At 39.8% G+C, this 16506-nt stretch overlaps 2 protein-coding genes across 2 annotated transcripts; both read right to left on the bottom strand.

Moving 5' to 3' along the window:
* Positions 1-1008: 1008 nt before the first annotated feature.
* Positions 1009-1938, bottom strand: LOC149999781 (olfactory receptor 7C1-like). The gene has a single exon (XM_090288780.1). It carries the CDS (start codon positions 1936-1938, stop codon positions 1009-1011), a length of 930 nt encoding a protein of 309 aa, XP_090144906.1.
* A 7366-nt stretch (positions 1939-9304) lies between these two features.
* On the bottom strand, positions 9305-10243 carry LOC149999782 (olfactory receptor 7D4-like). The gene has a single exon (XM_090288782.1). The coding sequence runs from the start codon at positions 10241-10243 to the stop codon at positions 9305-9307; it is 939 nt and encodes a 312-aa protein (XP_090144908.1).
* Positions 10244-16506: the final 6263 nt, after the last annotated feature.

A 16506-nucleotide genomic window follows, 5' to 3' on the forward strand; every position in this document is an offset into this window, starting at 1 on the left:
TTGTCTCTAGTTTTGTGGTAGTTGTATTTCTTCTTAGTTGTGGAGGGAGACATAGTGTGTCTGTCTAGGCCTCCATCTTGGCTGGAAGTCTCTCAAAACCATTTTTGAGCTAGTCAATTTTGATGCAATTTAGTGCTTCTCCTGTTTTTTGTTTCACCTCTTCCACATGGGCAAAATGTTTCCCTTTGAGGACTTTTTTCATCCAGGGAATCAAAGAAAAGTCCCTCAGGGTGAGATCGTGTGAATAGAAAGGGTGGGGCATGGGAGTCATGCTGTTCTAGATCAAAAACTGCTGAACACTGAACGCGGTGCGGGCAAGTGTAAGTCACCCATCACAAAATGGGCAAAAGCATTGAAAGAGTCTTTTAAAAATTTTGCTGAAGCTGAACGCAGCCTGTCAGAACAATGCCAGCTGGTACACTGACACTGGTGGGTTCCTAGAACACCCCTCCAGTGGGGTAAGACTTCACTACAAATAGCCAACCCTCCAGAAGATAATTCCAGTTTTTCTGGGGGGACTCCCCTCATATCATGCCATATGATAAACTCTGAGATGCAGGACTTAAGCTATATAAGGCCAAAGCTCTTTTTATTCACTGCTGTATTCCAGACACCTACAACAGGATGACCCACCAGAATGCTCAATAAATATTGTTGAATAAGTGACTTTGGTGAGAACTAACAATCATTCTCAATAAGTTGCGCTATGTCATAATTCTTATTCAACTGTTCCAAGTCAGTTTCTGAAATGGCTGGTATTGACCTGCAGGGCTGGACATCCAAGGTGAGGTGAAGTAATGCATAATAAAGGAAGGTGTGAGGACAGTAGAGCTGAGAATGACAGAGGAGTCACCACAAAAGGTTAAGAAAAGTGCTTAAAAAGCCATTGTAACCAGTCACAGAGAATAGATGACGAGCAAAATTCAAGTGTGGTGAAAAGGTAGGATTTCTTTAGCCAACTGTTGTTACCATTTTCAGCTTAAAATACCAAACTGAGCATTCCCATTACTAAACACAGAGTGTTCTCCCAAGAACTTTTTGTAGAGCCCTCTTAATGTCCCTGTTCCTCAGGCTGTAGATGAAGGGGTTCAGCATGGGGGTGACCACAGTGTACATCACCGAGGCTATCATGCCCCTCCGGGAAGGTGCATCAGAACTGAGATATACACCAAGGCCTGTGCCATAGAATAAAGAAACTGTGGACAGATGAGACCCACACGTAGAAAATGCTTTGTATTTCCCATCTGCTGATGGGAGTCTCAGGATTGAGGAGAGAATTCGAATATAGGAGAAAAAAATCCCCGAGAAGGGAACAATGCCAAGAAGGGCAGTCACCATATAGAGCAGGATGTGATTGATGAGTGTGTCTGAACAGGCAAGCATGAGGACCTGAGCAAGTTCACAGTAAAAGTGTGAAATCACCCAGTTGGTACAGAAAGACAGCCGCAACACCAACAGACTCTGGATCAGGGAGTGTGTTAAGCTGATAAACCAGGACACAAGGACCAGCAGACCACAGAGGTGGGGATTCATGATGACTGGGTAGTATAAGGGGTGACAAATGGCCACGAACCGGTCATAGGCCATCATTGTGAGGAGAAAAGCATCCATACCTCCAAAAATATTAAAAAAACACACCTGTGTGATGCAGTCTGCATAGGTGATGGATTTACTCTGTGTTTGAATGTTCACCAGCATCTTTGGGATGGTGGTAGAGATGAAACCAATGTCAGCCAAGGACAGGTTGGAGAGGAAGAAGTACATGGGGGTGTGCAGGTGGGTGTCAGAGCTGACAGCAAGGATGATGAGCAGGTTCCCAAGCATGGTGACCAGGTATATGAACAGAAACAGACAGAATAAGGTGGTTTGGTGCTCTGAGTTTTGGGAAAATCCCAGAAGTATAAAATCTGAAACTCTTGTTTGATTTCCGGTTTCCATGTTGCTGACACATCACCTAGATGATTGAGGAAGAAACATGGCATGAAATAGACACTGGACATGAAGTGGGGAATGAATACATTATACTTATATAAAGCTACTCATATTAATCTTAGTAAATGTTAAACCCATCATGTTACTCTAACCTGATTTTTTTCTGAAAGTTAGAGCTTGCAAGTTAAAAGCATTTTTTTAGTATATTTTACAGTTCAGTACTTTCAGTTTCTGTGTGAATCTAAGGAGCAGCTTTACCTCAAGGCCCCAGCTAATGCCAACTTCCCAGTCACAGGAATGCAACTGAAAAAAACCAGATGGCCAATCAACGACGCTGATCATAAAAATCCACATCAGGACCACCAATGACACTGTCTGCATGTCAACAACACTTCCCCGATCTCTTTGTTCTGATTTACCTCTCTTTCCTTATAAAAACCTTTGTCTGCACTGAGATGTTAAGATTGACTTTGGGACTAGAGACCCACATCTTCTCATGTGGTCACACTTGAATAAACCTCTTTCCTTTTCACCAGCACCTGTCTCATGACTTTGGCTATTGTTGCAGCAGGCAGCCAGACCTGGGAGTGGTTCCAGATAGACCTAGATTATCTCTACTTTTTAAATGTCTTGAAGTAAATGACTGGGAATAAAAGCCTAAACTATAAAATTTAGGAATTCTATATTATTTTCTTTGTTACATGCAACATTTCATATTATTGATCAACCCTTGCTTATTGTCCTCTGAGACACTCATGACCTTCTTTATCTCTAGTTTAGAATTATTTCTAAACAGCTAAGAGCAACTTTGAACCTTATAGATAAAATGGTTTGTACTCACTCTAACACAAAAATGAAACACAAAGTCTGATGAAATTCAGTAACTTGATCTGAGTTATCTGCCTTCTCTGGGACTAACAAAAGGTCAGACAATCATGTCTTAGAGGTGAGAAGATTTGAGTTAATATCTCAAATATCTGGACAGAGTATTGAAGGAGCAGTAGAATTTAGGTTTACTTTTCAAGGAAAAAAAGAGAGATAAAGGAAAAATTTCACCAAATAATAAACCACATTCACCAATGCTTAAGTCTTAATGTACCAAGGACCAGCAACACATTGTAGGAACAGGGCCAGATGCTTCCTGGACATATGCCACTTGACCAAGTACTTTTTATCTGTGAAGTTAAGGGTTGGTTAAAATGTCCATGGCAAGATCTGAGATCAAGGCTTAAATTATTTCATACTCTAATATACTAATATAAATGTCACAACGAGAATTTTGAGTCATGTTGTCTATGCTATTCATTAAATACTGGGAGAAGAGAAATTATGCAGAATTTTAGCATATAAACCTAAAGGATGAGAGTTGGATTTGGCACGCACATTACGGTGAGGCTTAGAATGAGGCTGGGAACACAGGATCACTCATTCACAGCCCACCTACTTCCTACTCCCTTTATCCCAGGTGCTTAGGGTCCTGTAACCAGACACAGAGGAATGGGTCCTATAACCAGGACAAGGAATAGCATAAACTTAAACAATGATCTTCAGTGTTCTATTTTTTTCTTGTTATAAGTATTTTCTATACTTGCTATTCGGTAATGCCCCTAACAACAAAGAGACCACTGTTGGCTGTCATCACTGCCAGTCTTCTTGGGTATAAAACCAAAGTGGCAGGGGAGGGCAGGGGATCAAAAGGTACAAACTTCCAGTTATAAAATAAATCATGCAGATGTAATATATGATATGGTAACTACAGTAAATACTGTATTGCATTTTTGAAAGTTACTAAGAGAGTAGACCTTAAAAGTTCTCATTACAAGAAAAATCTCTGTAAGTATGCGTGGTGAAAGATGTTAACTAGATTTATTGGGAAGATCATTTTGAAATACATTCAAATATTGAATCAGTATGCTGTTCACCTGAAACCCATATAAAGTTACATGTCAATTATATCTCAATTAAACTCTCAAAGCTGAGAGTGTCTCTGGAATGATAAAAATGGCCATATCATATCCAATTTGTCTAGGACTGGATGGATATCTTTGTTCTGACCCATTGAAGCAGGGGAAGTTTGCAATAGTCTTGGGTGTTTCTGATCATTTGAAAGACATTCTAAGAAAATAGTCATGACACATTTCTAAAGCATGGTAGCTTTAAAAAATTCTCTTGACTTTCAATAAGTATGGCTTGCTGTCTTGCACTGGACTTTTTTTTAATTGAGCAGAAGGGGAGAGAGTATGTGGGAGATGCCTGAGATTCTGGATATTCCCTGGAGTGTGCTGTGTGTGGTAACAGCATCAACTAAATTAGAAAAGAAGGAACAATTTCATTTCTTACCAGTCTGTTACATGAACTTCCTTCCTGGCCTCCAGTTTCACCTTTGATTCCTCCACACAGCCATTGGTGTGAGACTTCCAAATTGGAAATCGACTCTGCTGCCTAGATTTTGAAGCTTTTGTGCCACCTGCTGAAAACATCCAGAGTCCTTGGTGTATGGTGGCTCCACTCTGACCCCCAGCCTTATTTCTCATCACTTCTCAATTTTTATCCTAAATTACAATCATTCTAAAAGTCTATTCTTTGCCTAGATGGGCCATACTGCCTAATGTCTCTGCAACTTGTCAAGTCCCTCTCCCTCTGCCTAAACCTCTCTCTGCTCTCTTCTCTTCATTCCCACCTGTCGTATATACATAACAAAGGCTCTCGCCTGCTTAGGTAATTCCCAACTGCCTCACTTCTCAATACTAGTTGAGGTCTTAATGAAAAGGGAACTCTCTTCATGTTGGTTTGGTGTTAGAATTAATAAATGGATGAGCCTACAAACCAATGCTATTTCATTCCTGCAGCTCATCATATAGTCCCAGGGTGTCCATTACTGCAAAACCTATAGCACTTCCAACCCTCAAGGAGGTTACTGTATGGAGAGAGGATATAATGAAGATGTTGCTGGAGAAAAGAGAAAAAAGGAGACAGAAAAAGAATATAAAGTTGCTGCTCATTAAATAGTCATGTCCTCTTCTCAACCCTGGGCAACACTCATTCCCAATGTTGACCCTTATCAGGTCCCAACAATTTAGCTTATTTCTCTTGTTCTTGTATCTCACCTGGGATTTTTACCTGTAGTAGCACCAGCAACAGCTTCTTCACAGCCTTTGTCTGAAGTACCTACACCTACATTCCTAACTTTCTGTTCCAATTATCCAAGACACAAACAGAAGATGACTGAGAGACTATAGAGGGAAATGACAAGTGTACAAACAATTTCTCAAAGGATTAGTTATCACAGTTATTTCCCTGGGATTATAAATGAGGACATTCATCATCTTTTAATTCCCTTCCTGGAAGTCCCTCAACATTCATATGCTCAGTCTTTTACTTGCACGTGAAACTGCTAAACACTCTTCTTCCCTGTATGAGGAGACACTGCCTCCTTTGTGTTCTCTCCTCAAACATGTGAAGATCCATTTTCCAGGAGCAATAACAGGAAAGTGAATAAAGATACCCATTTTCCCCCCTCTTGTTCTAGGACCTGCAAGACCTGGAAAGGAAAGGGCTACAGACAGGCAGACTCTGGACAAATGCTCCCTCCCTCCATCTTCCCAGGGCAACTTTAAGCACCTCCTCATGTCTGACTCTCATCCTTTTGGGCTGATATGCAAACATCCTGGTGCAATTTCTCCCTTCTTACAAGTTCAGCAGGTCCTTAAGTAACACTGTTTCATTCAACAAGGTTACATTGTTCTATCCAATGTTGTTAACATTTTTTAAATTCAATGCCATAGGAATTTACACTTATTTGTATATAGTAGATAGCTTATGGTTAAAATGCTCTGTTATATGTTATTTCCCAGTTCCAAGAACCTATTGAAGACAGTAAGGGAGGACTTAGTGTATTTCATGAGCACCATGGAGGACAGTATTAAAATAATTTTCATGGTCTTTGCTGCTTAGAGGAATGGTTAGGGAACGGGTGGCCCATGAAGCTGGAATATATTCTCAGATGCATATTGCTTCCTCTGAGGAAGAGATGCAGAGACATTGCAAACCTTCCAGGTTTAAGAAGTAAATGTGTTTGATGACAGTAGGAGATGGTTTTATGTGTAGGGTTGTCAAATATTGCTTCCTCAAGCTAAATAAAAAGATTGAGACATTGAAAAATACTCAATGAGAAAATATTGGAAATGAGGGAGAGAAACTAATGAAGAAGTCCTGGAAGCCACGCAGCAAAAAGGACTTCCTCGGGACAGGTTAAGTGTCAGCTATTGGGTATGGTTTTCATCCTCAGGGAGCCCACCTTTCAGAGGTGGGTGCACAAACAGGTCATTGTAATACAGTGACTTAACTGGTAAGATAAAGGCCGTCAGGAGAGTGGGATATTGAGAGGAATCCCAAAAGCAGCCTGGAGTGATGGAGTCAAGACTTCCTGAGGGAAGAGGTCCCTGAGCAAGAGGTTACACAGGTGGACTACTGAATAGGTGCTTTGCTGGCTGAGAAGAGAGCAGGAGAAAAGGCCATGAGCAAGCAGCAGCATGGGACAGAGTGCTTTTGGCCATTAGCTGAAGCACACAGTGGGAGATGGGGATGGTGAAGAATTAGGTTGCAGAGGTGACAACATCCCTTGGGCCTTGAAAAGAAAAATGGATACGAAATATGTCTGTGGAGAAACTGCAGCCAAAGGAGGGACATGAGTTGTATCACAATTTTCCCTGGTGTCTGGCATAAAAGGTGGATTTAAAGTCCTTATATACTGTGGCCCTATATACCAGGGTCCTCAGATGCTTCCCACTTGAAGGTCCCTAATAAGAGCCATGGATAAGGGTGCAGAAGGAGGGGAAGGACAGATCCTGTTTGAGAAATGAAGATGTTCTCAAATATGTGAGGATAGCAAAGCATTACGGAAGATTTGTCGAGGCTGAGTGAAATGGAGGCTCCAGAGCTCTTGGGCCAGGTAACAATGGAAAAGAACAGGAAGAGATCAGGACTTAACAGTAAAGGACTTAAAGCTCTACCAGCGCCTGGGGCATCCGTTTGCACAGCAAAGGCTAATAACTATACCCCTACAGAGTGTGGTTCTCAGAGGTGCCATGGGGTCAGAGGGCACTGGGGCTTTAGCTTCTTCCTCCCCACTTCCATAATTTTCTTCGACAATCTAACCAAATAACATATAAATAAAGTAAAATCTCAACATGCAATGGAAACTTCAAAGAAGAGGTCTAGCTCATTCTCCATAGACAGCATAGGGTGTCCCCTGCCCTGTGTTTAACAATTGTCTATACCCTATTCACTCCACCACTTTTTCTTATTTCCTACAACACTTACTGGGCTCTGGAGGCTTGACAGTGTGAATCTTGTTATTTCATGGAAGGTGGATGATGAAAAAAGAAGGTAGGCCCTCCGTGACAGTGAGGATACAGAGCCAGTATGTGGGATAGGGCTGGCTATATCTGCTGAGAAGGCAGGTGTGTCTTGGTTCTGGCACATAAGGGGCTTGGTGATTTTAAGTTGATATGTTATAGGTTATGGACCCTGGGGACAGAATCTCCTTTGAAATTTGTTAGATAAATTGATCAATGAGTCTTATTCCCTGGTCAGGTGACTCCTCAGGGGCAGGGTCACAAAGGAAAGGTTCTGTCTTGCAATTCCTTATCTCTGGGAGACTAACAATGGAACCAACTATGATTTTTTTCTCCTGGATCCCTTTCCTCTGGGAAGAAGCACTCTAGTCTTCCTTGGGTCTCCTCTCAGGAACAAAGTTATCATTTCCTGACTTGTAGTTTCCTCATTGGATCAATGACTGTGAAGCAAAGAGTCCCAGGTTTCACTAAGGGAATGGTTCTCAAACTTGAGTGTGCACCAAGATGTCCTCAAGGATGTGTTAGAACAGGTTTCAGAGTTCCATTCCCCACTTTCTGCCTATGTAGACCTGAGTTTGGATCTGATAATTTAGAATTTCACACATTTTAAGTTCTGCTGGCCCCTTTGACAGTCTATGGAGACCCACTGCCCTGAGGCAATGTTTCATAATTTTAACTTTTTCAAAACTATCAACTGCGGCTTTTATTCATATACATCTTCCCACACTTATACTTGTCCTAGGCTCATCTAGTCAACATCTCTAGTGGGAGAGCCTGAAAATCTACATTTAAAAGAAAATTGCAATAATTTTCTTTATTTTATTTTTATTTTAATGGATATATATATTTTTATATACACACACACACACACATATAGATGCAATTTTAAGCATTTTTAAAAGTACAGTTTTGTGGCATTAAGTATATTCACAATATCATGGAACCACAACCACTATTCATTTTCAGACCTTTCTCATCATCCCAAACAGATGCTCTATACCCATTCCACAACATCTCCCATTATTCCCTTCCCCATCCCCTGGAAACTTCTACTCTACTTTCAGTCTCAGTGATTTTGCTTATTTTAAGTACCTTCAATAAGTGTACTCATACAACACTTATTGTTTTGTGTCTGGCTCATCACTCTTAGTATAATGTTTCATCACATGCATCAGAATTTCATTCCTTCAAAGAGGCTGCATAGTGTTCCTTTGCATACACATTGTTTTGTTTATCCATTCATCTGTTGATGAACACTTGGACTGTTTCCATATTTTGGCTATTGCTCCGATGAAACCTGGTCAAGAATCTATTTGAGTTTCTACTTGTAATTCTTTGGGGGATATACCTTGACATTGAATTGATGGATCCTGAGAATCCACTTTTAAAAGCAAGCCAAGGGATCAGATGTTTGAGGAAAGACTGTTCTAGGACATTGAACAACAAATCCTGGGAAAGCCCAGTGACCCTTATTTGGCGCCTTAAACAAAGGCTACAGTATCAAACAAAGAAAGACACTACATAATGATAAACAGAACAGTCTCACAAGAGGATATAACCTTTGAAAACATTTATACACCCAACATAGGAGCACCTGAATGAGAGAAAATATCTCAAAGAAATATTTTTAAGATGAAATTAAGTCATTCATGTGAAGAACATGTAGAGTCCTGATATTATAAGCACTTTGTTCTGATTACTGTGTGATTTCAGTCCATTTCTTCTGGAAAAGAGAAGCACACAACCAAATGAAGGTGAAGGTCAGCAATGCAGGAGGACAACGTTTTGCAAAACTATGTCAGCACTTGATAATGACAAGTGCTTTAAAGTTATAGTTAGTCAAAAAGGAATTTCTGAGAAGAAATTGATACAAAACCAAAGTGAAATCCTATGTGCTTTGGAAATAGAAGACATCAATAATGTCTTTTGAGAGAGATAAGAACCAGAATATTTAAATTTGCAACATTTTCCTTTGGGGCCCACAAGGTACACTCGATTCTGGGTCCAGTGACCCATCACAGATAAGGTGCTGCCAAGTTGAGGAGCCTTCTCAGGGCCCCCTTCACATCCTTGTTCCTCAGGCTGTAGATGAAGGGGTTCAGCATGGGAGTGACCACGGTGTACATCATTGAGGCCACTGAGTTTTGTAGGGAAGAATGGGACTGAGAAGAATTGAGATAGACGCCCAGCCCTGTCCCATAGAACAAGGAGACCACACAGAGGTGAGACCCACAGGTGGAAAATGCTTTATATTTCCCCCCTGCAGAGGACATTTTCATTAAAGAGTAGACAATCTGAGAGTAAGAATAGAGAATTCCAGTGAGAGGAATCACACCCAGTAGGGCAATCGTCAAGTAAAAGAAGATGTGATTAACAAGGGTATCTGAGCAGGCTACCTTGAGAATCTGAGCCTGTTCACAGAAGAAGTGTGGGATTTCAGTTCCCGCACAGAAGGTCAGCCGCCTCATCAGCAGAATGTGAACCAGGGAGACCCAGAATATGATGAACCAACACAACAGAACCAGCAGGCCACACAGGCGTGGGTTCATGATGACCATGTAGTGCAGGGGGTGGCAGATGGCCACATACCGGTCATAGGCCATCACAGTTAGGAGCAAATTGTCCATACATATAAAAACCATGAAAAAATACACCTGAATGAGACAACTGATATAGGAGATGTCTTTTCTCTGTGCCTGGATGTTCACCAGCATCTTCGGGATGGTGGTGGAGGTGAAACAGATGTCTACCAAGAAAAGGTTAGAGAGAAAGAAGTACATGGGGGTGTGGAGGTGAGAGTCTGAGCTGATGGCCAGGATGATGAGCAGGTTCCCAAGCACAGTGACCAGGTACATGGACAGTAACATGCCAAAGAGGAAGGGCTGTAGATCAGGATTCTTGGAGAGACCCAGGAGGAGGAATTCTGATGCTTCTGTGTGGTTTTCTGCTTCCATGCTGCTGGTGTGTCTGCTGGAGAAGGAGGCAAAAGCAACGTTCAATGAACAGCCAACTGGCAGATCAGCTAGTCATCACCTTTGAGTCCACTTTTGCATGGACATCTTCCATGATCTAGTAGTCATTCCAATGTCAGTGATTCACTTATAAAAGTGGTAGCCCAGTTTTATTTTAAATCATGTAATTACTCAGGCTTTCTTTAATTTAGCAGAAATCTTGCTCTCTCTTTTTACCTTTTACTCTTATCTGAATCTACAGACATAAACCAATTTCTTCTTTCATATGAGCTTTCCAAAAATAACTGATAATCTCCATACTTCTTTGATTTCATAATAGCGATTAAAATATGTATTTTCAACTCAGACAAACTTAATTCCATGACCTGGTGCTTTACATTAATGCCACAGTTAACTCTCCATGTGCCTTCTTGTGTTTCTTTCTAGAAATGTGCTTATTGCTATTACCATCTCTGTGAGGCCTAAAAATGCCTATAATCACAGTAAGATCTCAATAAATCAGAGCTATTATTATGACCATTAATCTATCCTTTTTCATTACAATTATTTTTGATATATAACTCTTGCAAAGGACAGTTTAGAGCTGTGATTTAGAAAATAAGATCTTGTGTTAGACTTCCTGGAAAGAATTTGCTCTACCATTTTACATCTCTGTGATCTTGACAAAGTTATGTACAGTATTCCCTCACTTATCCTGGGTATTACATTCCAGACCCTCCCGTGAAGTAGGAACCTTACAGTTATTCTACACTCTTAAACCTATGCAACTTTAACAACATACGTATACAGTACTGCAAAATCCCACGATACAGTGAAAAATCTGCAATAAATAATTAAATATAATATGTTTTAAAAACCCGTGATACAGTGAGGCTGTGGTAAGTGAATCACGATATAGAAAGAGACTACTGTAATCTCTCTTAGCAGCAGAAACTTCACCTCCACAATGGCAGTAGTAACTTATTCCCTACATTGTAGGACAGATGAGTCATTAAATGAGACAATGTGTATAATTTTTGTAGTTTAGTTCCTGTGACATACAGTGAATACTTGACAAAAGTGAACTTCTGTTCTTACTATCACAACAAATATGTCTTGCACAACTGTCATTTTTAGTATTCCTCTTAAACTAGGGCAGCCAACATTATAAACACAACAGGTCTGTTATATATATATATATAATCACTATGCAGCACTTCTAATTAATGAAGATCCTTATGGCTCCCTCTTTCAGAGACTTCTTGCCAAGTAGATTCTTCCAAGAGAAGGGAAAATGCATATGGACTCATGGACTCATAGATAATAGGGAGGAAGGGGGAACAAAAGCCCACTAGCAGTAAAATAAAATACAAAGCATGTGTGAGTGCATGTGCTCATGTAAGCATGCTCTCAAGGGGAGATGTGTGGTACTAAAATCAGTGGCATGAACTGAAAAGAAATTAATAGATCTTATTTTAAAATATTCAAAGTGTCTATACATGAACTCATCCTAAAAGTTGAAAGGCAAATTTAAGATCTGAAAATAAAAAAGCAACCAGCTTAATAGGGGAAGATATTTGCAAAAAAATACCTTCAATAAGGGGCTAATATCCAAAATATATAAAGAACTCATATAACTGAACAACAACAAAAACAGTTCAATTAAAAAATGGGCAGAAGACCTCAACACTTTTCCCAAGAAGACATACAGATGGCTAATAGACACATGAAAAGATGCTCAACTTCCCTAGCTATAAGAGAAATGCAAATCAAAACCACAATGAGATACCATTTCACACCTGTTGGAATGGCTATTATCAATAAGGCAAGAAATAAGTGTTGGAGAGGATGTAAAGAAAAGAAAACCCTTGAGGGAATGAAAATTGGTACAGCCTCTATGGGAAATAGTATGGAAGTTCCTCAAAATATTAAGAATAGAGTTACTATATCACCCATCAATCCCTCTTCTGGGTATCTTCCTGATATTGAAAACCCTTATTCATAAAGATATATGTATGTACCTTTATGTTTATTGCAGCATTATTCAGAATAACCAAGACATGGAAACAATCTAAGTGTCCTTTGACAGATGGTTGGATAAAGATGTGATACATATATACTATGGAATACTGTTCAGTCATAAAAAAGACGAAATACTGCCATTTGTGACAAAATGGATGGATCTTGAGAGTAATCATGCTACGTGAACTAAGTCAGGTGGGATATAAAACAGCAATCAACAAATGAACAAACAAAACAAACTCTCAGACATAGACAACAGTGTGGTGGTTATCAGAGGGGAAGAAGGTTGGGGGAAGGATAGAGAAAGTAAAAGGGGTCAAATATACGGTAATGGAAGGAGACTAGACTTTGGGTGGTGAGCACACAATGCAATATACAGGCAATGTATTATAAATTTGTACACCTAAAACTTATACAATGTTATTGACCAATGTTAGCCCAACAAATATAATTTTAAAAAAGAAAGGAAATAAATATTTACATTCTCAATGATAAAAAATGTTTCACTATTAGTGATTTCTAGAGAATGCTAATTAATTAAGGAGAGAAAAAAATCATTGAGGCTCCATTTGGTCTTGAAAGGTGAGTCAAAAAGGCTTCTCTGAAATATGAATGTTTGAGCTGTGAGGGGAAGGATGGGTAACTGTGAATTAGTAGAAATTTTAAAAGGTCAAACATTTAGGGCTAAGAGAACAGAATTTCCAGTTGCACATGGGTCAGTGAGGATGGGAGCAGAAGGGATTTCAGAGACCAGTGAGATAGAAAACAGATAATTGGCACCAGGAGGGACAGAGAGTGTGAGGCCCACAGTCTGAGCATCCTGTAATATTCCTTAAAGTACTCTCATGTTGGTAGTTTTATGTTCACTTGTGGGTTAGAAGTTATAACTGTTTTTGTTCACCATTGTCATTCCAGAGACTTATTTGGTGCCTAGCACATAGTAGTTGCTAAACATACACAAATATCAAATGTATAATAAAGATTGAGACCAAAAGTGTCAACTATAACACAAAAAAGAAATCTTCAACTTCATTGGTTTCTTCTTGCTAAATGAGGAAACCAATGGCAATTTCCTAATTCAATAAGGAACAGTTGTTTTAAAGCTACAGACAACAGAATATTCTGCATTAACTCACTAAAATATTTGTGTTAAATTAATGAAGAGACCCACACAGTCAACTCCAACTTCAATCACTTGATATTATGCTGAACATTTAAAGAGACTGGCAAGGTGAGGAAAGTAAATTAGTCTGAGTACTGAACGTCAGAAATAACTATATTATTTGTAGATAATATTGTGGACACTAAGGTGAAACAACAATCACATCAACATAAAGCTATTAAGTTCTATCAATGAGTCAAATCTGCTGCAAAATAGGGAATATAATAAAGAGACAATCACATTAGGAACAAAATAGACAATACCTCATGCATAGTAGACTGCAGAGCGGAGAGTCTCTGGAAAAGAGTTCTTACAATAGAGAGGCTCTAGATTGCAAAAAGAGAGAAGGAAAGAGAACATAAGCTGCAAAAGACAAGTTTCAGTGGAAACTAAAGTACATTCAAAAGTCAGGAACTTCATTTTTGTAAGCCATGTACTACAGGACTGACTCAGTCTATTTGTTCCAGAGGTCGTCTCATTTCCTTTTTCGTTCTGCCAGCCCTCACTGGAGTACAGTGACTCTCTCTCTGAAGGATATCGCTGAAGCTTTCCGATCTCCGAGGTCTGTGCCTAGGAAGCCCAACTGAGTTTGTATTTAGCTGGGATCAGAGAATTAAGAAAAGGGGCAAAAAAGAACAGTTTCAAGTTGCCAGCATCTCTAGGGTTGAATTCTCAGGGCTCCTCATTAAATAAATTGTTCCATTGTCTTATCACTCTCCAAACTATTCAGGTCCCATGGGATGTAAAGATAAAGGAATAAAAAAATTTGTTTAGTTTGTGCCTGTATAAGTTACATCAAGGAGCGGGGGGTAGGGGAGTGGAGATAAATTTATTTCCTCCAAAGAGAAACACTTCTTTCTTTGGTTTGACTTAAAAGTGATGAAGTATCCCTAAGGAATGTGTAATTTCCTCCAGAACCAAAGCCAGAAAGCAATTCTCTGTGATGTCCTTCCCTTGAAGAGTTTTTGCATTTCATGAATTACTTGGTGTCCACAGCATTGCGGAGGCAAAGAAGTCCTTTCAGAAGAAAAGCAAAATGGTTAAATAGTTTGGTTCTGCTGAAAGGACTAACCAAATGGGGACTGAAACTTTTTTTTATATTTGCTGGTGACGTGGATCCCCTGTTGATATTAATGAGGGCTCCATTTATTTTCTCCAAATAGAGGGGCAGAGACAGAAATAATCCAGGTAGAGTGGCTTGAAGAATGGGTCGTGGGGAACATAGATGACAAATAAAAGCCACCTCAATGCATGTGGGGGGATGGGAGGAAAGGGTAAAGCATTGTGTAAAGAGACACAATGGAATACTATGCAGCAGAAAGAAAGAAGGAAATCCTACCCTTTGCAGCACCATAGATGGAATGGAGAGTAATATGCTAAGTGAAATAAGCCAGGTGGTGAAAGACAAATACCATATGATCACACCTATAAGAGGAACCTAATGAACAAAACAAACAAAAGTGCAAAACAGAACCAGAGACATGGAAATAAGGAACAAACAGACAGCAACCAGACGGGAGAGGGAAGGCAGTAATGGAGTAGAGAAGGGGAAAGGTCTAGTCAAGGAGCAAGTATAAAGGACCCATGGGCATGGACAACAGGGTGGGGATTGATTGTGGGAGCAGGTGGTGGGGCAGGGTAGAGCAATGAGGGAAAAATTGGGACAACTATAATTGAACAACAATAAGATAAAATAATATATATTAAAAAAGAGTATGGAACATGAAAGGGTTTAAGAAAAATTTTAATGGAAGATAGGAATAGGTTTAGTGTAAAAGAGAGTGACCAATTTAGTGCAGACCCTTGAATACACAGGAAGTGCTGATTACATAATCCACAGGACACAGTATACACTCTAAGTCACTGACAATTATTGTGTTCTGTATCTTTGATTTATAGCACATGTGGGTCCATAAATTAAGGATTGCAAGTAGAAGTGGCCCCCTCCAATGACACTTCCACTGAGCCACTTGGCAAGTTTGTGCTGCAGATCTGCACAACTCTGGCCTCTGCAGGTTCAGAGGCCTTGCCTCCTGAAGAGATACACTTCCAGACACATGGCAAAAGTCCCACTGAACTTCAAGCTCTGCCTGCCCCTTCGCGTCCTTCATGCCAAGAAGAGGAGTCTCCATTCTGGCAGGGGTAACTGACCCTGGTCATCAGTGTCATTGTGTGACCATGGCAAATGTCTTTGGCCAGTTTTGCTCCTCACAGGAAAAGATCCGAGTGGTGTTTCCTGGATGAGCCAGCTCCCTGTAGCTGAGGGCTGTTTGCAAAGAGGGCTGAGGGCTGCCGGATGGCTGCACTCCCTGCACCTGGAGAATAAGCCCTTATTCTGAAGGAGGATCTGCGCCATGAGCAGGGCGTTCTCCACAGTCCATCCCCAGCGGCATTTGAGTCAATGTTTTTTAGCCTCATGAGATCTTTTAAAATTCTTTTTTATATTGCCATTACAATTAACATTAAATATTATTTTATATTAGTTTCAGTCGTACAGCATAGTGGTTAGACATTTACATAATTTATGAAGTGTTCCCTCTGAATGGACTAGCACCAAACTGGCACCATACAGAGTTACTACAATATTATTAACAATAATCCTTATGCTGTTCTTTACATCCATGTGACTATTTTGTAATTACCAATTTGTACTTCTTAATCCCTTCACCTCTTTCACCCAGCTCCCCCAAACTCCCTCCCATCTGGCAACCATCAGTCTGTCCTCTGTATCTGTAAGTTTATTCCTGCTTTTTTTATTGCTTTATTTTGTTTTTTAGATTCCACATGTAAGTGAAATCATATTGTATTTGTCTTTCTCTGACTGACTTATTTCACTTAGCTTAATACCATCTAGACCCATGCATGTTATTGTAAATGGTAAGGTTTCAATCTTTTTTTATGGCTGAGTAATATTCCATACACACACACACACACACATATGCACATACATATGTGTGTATATCTCCAATCATTGATGGTCACTTAGGTTGCTTTTATATCTTAACTATTGTAAATAATGCTGCAATGAACATAGGGGTGCATATATCTTTTTGAATTAGTATTTTAGATTTCTTCATGTAAA

The sequence above is a fragment of the Furipterus horrens genome, unplaced genomic scaffold (assembly GCF_987537825.1).
Source record: "Furipterus horrens unplaced genomic scaffold, mFurHor1.1.pri manual_scaffold_10, whole genome shotgun sequence".
NCBI lineage: Eukaryota > Metazoa > Chordata > Mammalia > Chiroptera > Furipteridae > Furipterus > Furipterus horrens.

Coding starts and splice junctions, on each gene's coding strand:
- LOC149999781 (XM_090288780.1), bottom strand. CDS start 1,938: ATGGAAACCGGAAATCAAACAAGAGTTTCAGATTTTATACTTCTGGGA.
- LOC149999782 (XM_090288782.1), bottom strand. CDS start 10,243: ATGGAAGCAGAAAACCACACAGAAGCATCAGAATTCCTCCTCCTGGGT.